This window comes from Cnephaeus nilssonii (assembly GCF_951640355.1).
Source record: "Cnephaeus nilssonii genome assembly, chromosome: 11".
NCBI classification, from domain to species: domain Eukaryota; kingdom Metazoa; phylum Chordata; class Mammalia; order Chiroptera; family Vespertilionidae; genus Cnephaeus; species Cnephaeus nilssonii.
The window spans coordinates 45,551,183-45,561,301 of NC_137082.1; the positions used below are offsets into that span (position 1 = coordinate 45,551,183).

The 10,119-nt window shown below is 38.3% G+C and overlaps 1 protein-coding gene across 2 annotated transcripts; it reads left to right on the forward strand.

Annotated features, from left to right (window-relative positions):
- Positions 1 to 472: 472 nt before the first annotated feature.
- Positions 473 to 9,453, forward strand: SERPINB11 (serpin family B member 11; the record flags this gene model as incomplete). 2 transcript variants are annotated; one of them, XM_079783337.1, is made up of 7 exons in its annotated part: positions 473 to 655; positions 1,763 to 1,822; positions 2,896 to 3,024; positions 4,357 to 4,474; positions 6,173 to 6,315; positions 6,974 to 7,129; positions 8,712 to 9,453. In XM_079783337.1, 7 exons carry the CDS (start codon positions 488 to 490, stop codon positions 9,114 to 9,116), a joined length of 1,179 nt encoding a protein of 392 aa, XP_079639463.1. In that variant the 3' UTR covers positions 9,117 to 9,453. The 2 variants fall into 2 exon arrangements, with proteins under 2 accessions (XP_079639463.1, XP_079639464.1); XM_079783338.1 differs by lacking the exons at positions 4,357 to 4,474; positions 6,173 to 6,315 and having other exon boundaries at positions 488 to 655.
- Between the last annotated feature and the right edge of the window lie 666 nt (positions 9,454 to 10,119).

The following is a 10,119-nucleotide window of genomic DNA, read 5'->3' on the forward strand; positions in this document are numbered from 1 at the left end:
AGAGAAGGTTACCTGAGTTTGTCTTATTGATTCTCACCTTGTTTGTTCATGAATGACCAGGATGCAAGTGTTCTCTCCTTGTGACAGTGGACAGTCTAGTGGGAAAGTACCTCATTTAGCTGAGTCTATGTAGCTCAAGAATTTTTCTGTACAAATTCCAAGGTGGGGAGTGTTGTTAAACATGAAAATTCAGAGCACAAAGATCTAATTCCTTCTGCTCTTTTGCTCCAGAACAATCACAGATCACTTTTAGATGTGCACAAAAGATAGCTTTGAAGTATTGGTTGAAAAGAATAGTAAATCTTCTATTCATTAGAATCTAAAACTACTGTGAATTCCCCTCTCTAGCATTTTCTACTTTCTGAAGCAGTGTGCTCAGGCTCTTTAATTCATGAAATGTAATAACTAAACTCCATGTATTATCTATATCTCCAAGTAATATTCTGAGCTGTTTTCCCTTCTGTTCTCAGGTAGTGCTGGTCTTAAAATGGATTCTCTCAGCACAGCAAATGTTGAATTTTGCCTTGATGTTTTCAAAGAGCTGAACAATAACCATGCGGAAGATAATATCTTCTTTTCCCCACTGAGTTTGCTTTATGCTCTAAGTATGATACTCCTTGGTGCCAGAGGGAACAGTGCAGAACAGATGAAAAAGGTATGGAATGCACCAAAGATGTCCCCAGAGTCTGGAAGTTTTACCTGTGCCCTCTATGGGTTAGCAAAATTGCTTACATCTTTACACCAAGAAAACTGCCATCTTGTGAAAGAACACACTTGGGAAAATCATATTTCTTAAAAGTGGATAATGGCTTAAATAATGTAATACATTATAATGACAATAATGCAATACATGTATACACAGTCTCTTCCTCACCATCGGTGGTTTCACACATACATTTTCACCATTACTTTTAGAGTTCTTCCCTTCAATGATTTAAACATAACAGAAAGCACATATACAATACTATTCTTGCCCTCTAGAAGTTTAATTTATAATACAATTTAATGTCACTTTAAGAATTATCGAGTTTTTTAAAAAAATTCATTAATGTATTTGAATGTCATAGCAACCCTGTGTGGCAAGTAGCTATTGCTATCCCTATTTCATTGTTGGGGAAACTGAGGCTAAGAGAGAAAGGGTGACTTTTCAGCCTAATTTACCTAGGCTGAGGGTGACTTTTCAGGTTACACAGGCTGATATACAGTGATTTTTCATTATGTATATAGTGTATTGATGTGAAAAGCCTAGAAGAATGTCATTTAACAACTTCCAGGGTACTTGCACATTCCATTATTATTTGTCTTTTATTTCTTTATTCCATATTTTGATGTACTTTCATGATTTATTTTTGCATTTAAAATAGGTATTGTGCTGGAAAACCATGTGATGTTTTATGTGGCCCTGGATGGGCTCTGTCATAGTGAATAGTGTGAGAAAGGAAGGAGAGGGGAGAAGAGTCTAGTGAATGACAACTCAATCCCTGGGCCCTCACAGACAATGGTCCCAGGCATGTCACTTAATCTCTCTTTGGCTCAATTTCTCTAATAAAATATGGGGATAAATAGTATCTACTCATAAAGTTGTTGTGAGAGTTAAGTAAGATATGTAAAGGCTTAGCTCAGGACTTGGAATATAACATCTTTAAATGTTAGCTATTGCATTGGCCTTTATCTGAAATGGAAAAACAGGTACTTGTAACTGTTAACCTTTATAGACTATATGCTGCTTTTGATGCCAATTGATTCTTCTTTCATCTTCTAGGTGCTTCACTTTAATCATATTGCAGAATCATTAAAGCCAGAGTTTAAGGACTCAGCTAAGGTATGACTGCTGAGCTGTCAAGCGCTCTTTGTGAGAACACCAAGAGATAATGGTGCAAGGGTTGAGTGGCAGAACCCCTTCTTGTTCCTTAAGGAGGCTTACAATGTCCTCCTTGGTATCCTTCAATCTTCCTGATAATTGCTACAGCCTACAGAGTTAACATAATGATAATGACGACAATAATAAAGTCCCCAGATTTTATCATATGACTTACTGTCATCCTTTCTCAAACTTTTCTGTTCTTTTACAAACTGTGTGCCATGTTGAGCCTGCCATGTGCAGTGTTACATTTTTCAGACTAGTGAGGGGACTGAGAAAAGATACGGAGGCTTTGTCACATAATTATACACCAGGAAAACAGGGCTTGATGCTGTCCAGCCCACCTGTTCTTAGTTCCTTCCGGTAAGAGGATTTCTTTAGAAATGAAATTTATACAGAACTCCCACATGACAATAGTTGTGTGTTGATTGTGACCAACAGAAAGCATATAAATGTGTATAGATTCACAGAATACTTGTCTCACAGAACCTAATTTATTGTTAGGGAATCTTTGCTTTAGGGAATATAGGCATAACCCCTCTACTGTCCATGAATTCTGATGCATCAAAGCTGCATGCTTAACCAGATTCCTCCTGTGAGGGACAGATGGGCGTGGAAGATCAGTTCAGGGAGGAGCTGAAGAATTCTAATAAGTGGTCACAGAAATGGAGACATTGAAAGGAGTGTGAGAGAAAAGAGAAATGATCTATAGGTACAAAGGCAGAAAAAAAAACGCACAGAAAACTTGGGTTATTGCCCTAAATATCCAATTAGGATCTCTTTATTTATGATAATTTGAGTTTTGAATTAAAACATTGGGGCTGGAAGTGCATATGCTTTTGCAATAGCTTACAGTTTGGCACACACTCTGTAACCAGGGTCACAGAGAGCTGTGATTATTGTGCCAGAGGAAATTAGAGAAGAAAAATGCTTTCAACTTTCTTTGTTGTTTTCATGTTATTTATAACTCTTCTATAAATCAAGCAATTTAATCTAGCAACTTAATACTACATTCTTTATTTACTGTGCTTTAGTGCAGCCTAACTGGAAGAATTCACTCAGAGTTTGGAGCCCTATTCTCTCAAATCAACCAGCCAGACTCTAACTATACCCTGAGCATCGCTAACAGACTCTACGGGACACAGATGATGACCTTCTATCAGGTAAGTCCATTTGGAATGGTGGTCAACAGCTTTCTTGGCATCCTCTGAATTTCACACCGTAAGATAAATCACAAATGAAAAGAGTCACATTTATCTTTAAGAGATTAAATTTGAACCCGTTAGAGTTTCAATGAAATGGTTTCACCAACCCCCCATTTAAGGTTATGAAATATCACATTAAAAAACATTACTTCTGCAATATCACCAAAGTTGTCCAAGAACCAATGTTAAGGATGAAGCACAAAACAAAGCAGGTAAGAATTATCCCTTATGGACCAGAAAAAAAAATCTATTTCTCATCTCTTCTTCAAAGGTCCTAAAAGGCAGAGTATCAAGAATTAGTGGAAAGTACACTGCACTGGTAGCCAAGAGATCTGAGTTCTGTTCTTCTTTAGACATATGACTTTGAGCAAGTCACTTCTACATTTAAAATGAGAGGATTAGACCAAGCTTTCTTTTTCTTTTGCTACAAAATTCTAACACTATTTATGCCATTTCCCAATAGCATTGGAATATGGAGTTTTATTGAGTATTTACTATGTGTCCATCACTCTACTACATACATTATAGACATTATCTTATATAACCCTTACATAGTCCTCAGATGTAGGTACAACATTGTCATTAATACCACAATTGTGAAGCAAATAATGAAAAGTCACGTTGAGAAAGGTCACAGAGATAATTAAGTGGCAAAGCCGGAATTTGATCCCTGTCCAAATCCATATTCCTGTTTTTCATTGCTATGTCATCCTGCTGTGATTGAGGTGATCTGCTGGCTTTAGTGTCTTAGCTTTTGTTTGACCAGTGTGATTTTATATAAAGTTGAAAAAAAATGTCAATGTCTACATCAGAGAATATTATTATTCTTAATGTTACTTGTGGTGGCTTATGCGGAGGTTGAAATATACCATGTGGAGACCTAACCTTTCGTTAGACCTCAAACAAGGAAACCATTTAATCACTCCGGTTCTCAATTTTCCTATGTGAACATTAGAGCAGTAACTCCCATTTGTTTGTGTCCTTTGAAGAGGAAATTGGAGGGATAGAGTGAAAAGATAGGCGCTCTACTGCAATTTGTCATTTTGCTTTGAACATTTTAAAGCTAAGAATGCCCACGAGATGACAGGAGTAGCAATAAAAAATTCCTGAACATTTCTTTGGGAAAGTTGTTTGATTTGATTAAATGTCTTTGTATGGATTCTGCTTCCTTTCCGACATATATGCACAAACTGCTTTTGTCTGTTAGGATTTTCGAATACATCGAACTGGAGGTATTTGTTTTCCTTACATTATTTTTGTGTTCTTATGCAGTTATCCTTTCTTTTACAGCAATATTTAAGTTGTTCTGAGAAACTGTATCAAGCCAGGCTTCAAGCTGTTGATTTTCAAAAGTCTACGGAAAAAACCAGGCAAACTATTAATGCTTGGGTTGAAAGCAAAACTAATGGTAAGGATAAGTCACATGTATGTCTCCAAACGTTATTTGTGCTGGTAAACTCCCTGAGTCAGTGTTAACGAGGAAGCAGGGTGAGGTCCAGAAACAGACACAACAAACTAACAGTGGAGGAAGTGGGGGAATATTTTGGAAAATCTCTTATATCCATTGTCCTCAATGATGTAGCCAAGTGACTCTGAGAATGAAAAGAACACTGTTTCTACATTAGAGAGGTATTGTCATACATTCTGCCAGTAAGTTTAATTAAATTTAAATCTACCTTTCCCAATTTTGTATATGTATTGTTAAATATTTCTTTTTTAAAAATGGAACATTAAATGTTTATATTAAAGATGTGTTCATTTCTTTTAAAAAAATCTAGGTAAGGAAAAATTTAAAGAAAAAAGAGAAACTAGAAGGAATCCTTATTCATCCATCAATCAGCTGCAATACTTATTATTTAAGCCAATATTATTTGTATAGCCATGCCCTTTTCCCACCACCTCTTTCAGATTATTTGGGAACCAATCCCAATGTCCTTTTTTTCTCTGTTTCAGTTTGTGCCTGTCAAAAATATAGGTTTTTAAAAAATATGAACACTATACCATTATTACACCTAGAAAATTAAAAAATCATTTAATATTAACAAATATTTAATGAGTTTTTGTATTCCCCCAGTTGCCTCTTTTTTTTTTGTTTGAATCAGAATCCAAATAATATTTGCACATTGCAATTGGTTAATATGTTCCTTAGAGCTTGAGTTTTTAAATAAACTTTTTGATTGAAATATATATATATATATATATATTTAGAAAAGTATGTACATGATGTGTTTGCTGCTCAGTGAATTATCACAATGATGAATACTCTGGTGTACTACCACCCAGGTCAGGAAAACAAAATATTAGTTACTGGGAAGGGCACTCCAGCGTCACCCTCTGCCAGAAACTCATGTCTTCTCCCAGAAACTAAACCACCCCATTCCCAGACCTTAAGAGTTCTCTGACTTTTATTGCTAACATATTTGTATCTATTATATCATTTAACAGCAGTGACCTCTCAAAAGTATCTTGTCAATTGATGGATGTTATTCAAATTCAGTAATAGGTGACCAGATTAAAATATGCATCAATTCAGGTCTTTATACTATTAGAAAATGCATGGAAAATGCTACACATTTTTTTGACATGTTAATTTACTTAGAACAGTAGAGGATAATATGTTTTATCTCACATGCCAGCTCTGATCCACTGCTAGTGGCTTGCTGGGAACTCTGTGGTGAGAAAGAGTCTGAGACTTAAACTAAGGTTACCTGAAAAAGCCCACAATGGAGTCACTAGGATGTTAAGGATGGTAGGGATTTTTGTTTGTTTAGTTTAGTGTTCTAGCCTCAGTTTATTGCTCTAGTGCTTAGAACAGTGCCTGGCACATAGAAGTCTCTTAAAATATTTTTAGCATAAATGAATAGATTGATTAGTGTTATCTGCCATAGGTTTACATTAGGGATCCACATGCTGGGTATTTATTTAGAGTATTGCTTTTATTTAATAATTCATTTATATATTTAAATATATATATATATATATATATATATATATATATATATATATATATATATACATATCACTTAATGTTAGCTATTGTGACTATTTAACTATTATCAATAAGTTTAAATCCAAATCTATTATCTATTCTTTTTCTTATTACAAGGAAAAATTACAAACCTCTTTGGAAAGGGCACAATCGACCCTTCTTCTGTGATGGTCCTGGTGAATGCCATATATTTCAAAGGACAATGGCAAAATAAATTTCAGGAAAGAGAGACGATTAAAACCCCTTTTCAGCTAAGTGAGGTACGTGTTTCATTTTCAGATCGATGATACATTTTGGAGACTGCAATAATTTTTATGGACAGGTTAGGAAGTTTTAGTGGAAATACTTGTCTAGATCTCTGTAGGTACCTTTAACTGTGTAGTCTATGAATTTCTCTTTCATTTTTCCCTATGAAGTGACAATAACCTTTCTCAGAGTGGAGGCTTTGGACATTGGGGTGTTCCGGAAGAGGAGAAAGCCTGTTCTCTCCTGGCTGTTCCCCTACCTGAGTGTTCTTTCCATATATGCTGTGGCTATTTGCTCTAGCGGCACAACACAACTATTATTTTTCTCCTAAAAATATCCAATTGAATTAAAAAGGAAATGATCCTATGATATCATTTTCCTAAATAGCTCATTTTATCGGGAAATCCTGGCCTTTTTTTTGGGAAACATCTATGTTATTGTTTTTATTACTATATTCATTATTTGAACAATTTGGCTCTCACCAGGACTTATATTGGAATACAAAATTATAACCTTTTCAAAGAAAAGCAATAAGTGTGTGTTTTGTAGTTGATATTTTACCCGCGTGTTTAGAGTGTTAGTGTAGATATTTGTCATGCAAGAAAATCAGTGCACATGCATGTGCACGCACATGTTTAACTATTGTCTAATTACAATCTTTCAAAAACATAGGGTAAGAGCGTAATTGTGGAAATGATGTATCAAGCGGGAAGGTTTAAATTGGCCATCATAAAGGAGCCGCAGATGCAAATACTTGAGCTGCCCTATGTGCAGGACAAACTAAGCATGATCATCCTGCTTCCCATGGGCACGGTGACTCTAGAACAGGTATGTTACAGGAATGCTGACAGGAGAAAAAGCACGCGTGCACAGGCACCACACACACATACACACACACACACACACACACACACACACATACACACACACTCCTCCCTCACTCTGTGTATCCCACAATATCAGTGCAGCCAGCACTAATTCGATCAAGAGCTGGTTTAGCAGCATTGCCCCAAGGACTGTGAGAGGAAAGGGGGGATTCCTGGCCCCTGCCTTCAGGATAATGTATTTAGGGAAAACAACCTGGTGTTATATTTAAAAAGGCATCTGGTAGCAAAAGGGCCATGCTGTACACACAGACACACACATATTGATCATTTGACACTGGGGAAACACCTTCGTAATGAAATTATAATGCAGGTTGGGCTCCCAGTCCATGGACATCTAATGAAGTCATCTTCCTCTCAGGAGCAGTACTGCTGATCCAAAAGTCGCATGCTTTTGTGGGCCAACCACCATGTTTAGCATCTTGCTTTTGAGGGGAAATGAGAGCCACAGCCACTGAGAAGAGGTCAGGGTGGTGGTGCAAGTTTGAGTCTGACCCCCTCTCCCTGGCTTCTGTCAGAGCTGCCTGGCACAGAGCAGGCAAGACTCTGCTATGGAGTGACCACAGATCCTCCCAGCCTTGCTGGGGCCATCCAGTGCTCTGCCAGCATGACTGTTGCCTAGGAGACCAGTTGAGCTTCTGGGCCCTTGCAGTAGCTCATGTACACACATGGGTGCTGTTCTAACCAGAGCAAAGAGAACCTGCAAAGGCCTTAAAAGCATGAGGCAGCAAGATGACTTTGTGTCATGAAGTTGTGGTAACTTGGATCAGGGCACAAAAAGACAAAAGGAAAAGATAGAAAGCGAAACCACTGATCTGATATTGTCGGGATGGTAAGGTGACCCAAAAGTCTTCAACTCTTGTAGCAGAAGAATGATGGGGTTTGACATGCTAGTTTGGAGCTGTGGGGAGGGCTATAGAGAGTTTCAAATGTCCAAGGACAGAAGTGTGAAGAGTTTACAAAAATGTCTGGACCTGGGTGGAGAATAAGTCAGAGTTGTGAGGCTGCTTTGGGAAATCTGAGCAGGGATGTGGGAGTTGACCTGCTAAGTGTAGGCACCCAGAGGTCAGCTTCAAGAGTGGGGACAGGAGGAGATTAAAGTGGAGTGGAACAAGGGGTCCCCATGTCACAGAAGCCAAATGACAAACAAGTTCATAATGGAGATTGCTATTAAATGTTTCAGATATGAGAACCAAGAAGAAGTACTTGAGTTCTTTCAGGAAATGAGAACACAATTGCAGAGGCATTAGTGAGAGTTTAGGTAAAGCCTACACACTGAGGGAATGAATTGACGCACATTGGATAAGTTTAATTATGAAATATCGATGAGAAGTAGACAATAGAAAATGGAAGATGTGGACGAATGCAGGATTCTTTTTCTTTTTCAGATGAAACTTGAGCACAGTTTAAAGGTAGAAAAGAAGTCAGTGGAATTGAGTAATTCACTCTGAGAATTATAAAACAGACAGCAATTAACGCAGAGGTGTGTGCTTGGCTCCTGTGGGTCCATCTGTGTTTTCTCTTAGATAGAGAAGAGGCTGAACGTGAAGACCTTTCACAAGTGGACCAGCTCCTCCAACATGATGGAAAGGGATGTCGAAGTCCATTTGCCCCGATTCAAACTGGAGATCAAGTATGAGCTGAATTCCCTGCTAAAATCCCTCGGGATGACAGATGTCTTCCACCAGAGTAAAGCTGATCTGTCTGGAATGTCACCAGCCAAGGGCCTGTATGTATCAAAGGTCATCCACAAGTCATATGTGGATGTCAACGAAGAGGGCACAGAGGCAGCAGCAGCCACTGGGGACAACTTCGTCATTAAACGACTCCCCATCCGAGTTCAGTTCATGGCGAACCATCCTTTCCTGTTCTTCATAAGGCACACTGGCACCAACACCATTCTCTTCTGTGGCAAGCTTGCCTCTCCCTAAGCAAATGGGGTTGAGCAAGGCTCAGAGTCACAGAGGAGGTACAGGGATAAACCCATGACTCAGAGCAGTTCCCACCTATCACACCTTTGTGCCTCAGTTTGCTTGTCTGAAAAATGGGTCTAGGACCTCTCCCAACTTATTCCATGAGTTACTGAGCCCTAAGATTATGATAACCATGGAAGAATGTATATTTACAGAAAATGGCTTTCTGGCTCTCTTCTCTTTGGGGCCTCATTTTAGTACTGTCTGGTGACATAATCAAGTCATTGAGGGAAATTTTAAACAATTACATTTTCTTGACTTGTGTATATCAGTGAGCTCTTGAATAAGTGACCACTCCACCTCTAGAAAACCAATCAAAGCGTTCCCACTTTGGTTGGATTTTAAAATATTGTCATTTTTCTTGCATTTGTAAATGTTACATCCTGAATTTTAGTTCAAACTTCTGTATTGACTATAATAAATACATGAAATGCCTTATGTTCTTTGAAGCCATTTTAGTGGAATTTTTGGCTAAATTTTTGTCAGACCCTAAATTGAATAATAGACTCTCTTTTGATCTCTTTCCACTGGCGGCATGTGTTTCCTCTTTGTGTCAATAGAGAAAGCAGAGCTCAGTGAGGCATTCAGCTCAGCATAGCCAGACCCCTAAAGACACATATACCTCCAGCCAAACACCAGATTTGCTACCCCAGAGTGATGACTTTAAAAGATTCTGGTCCTTTCATTGTTCATTTCCTAAGTTCCAGCACCATGTTAAGCCAAATATATATATATATATCCAATCTAATAAAAGAGTAATATGCAAATTGACCATCCCTCTTAACACAAGATGGCCACCCCCATGTGGTTAAAGATGGCTTCCCCCATGTGGACACAAGATGGCCACCACAAGATGGCCGGCAGGGAAGGGCAGTTGGGAGGGACCAGGCCTGAAAGGGAGGGCAGTTAGGGGTGACCAGACCTGCAGGGGAGGGCAGTTGGGGGGACCAGGCCTGCAGGA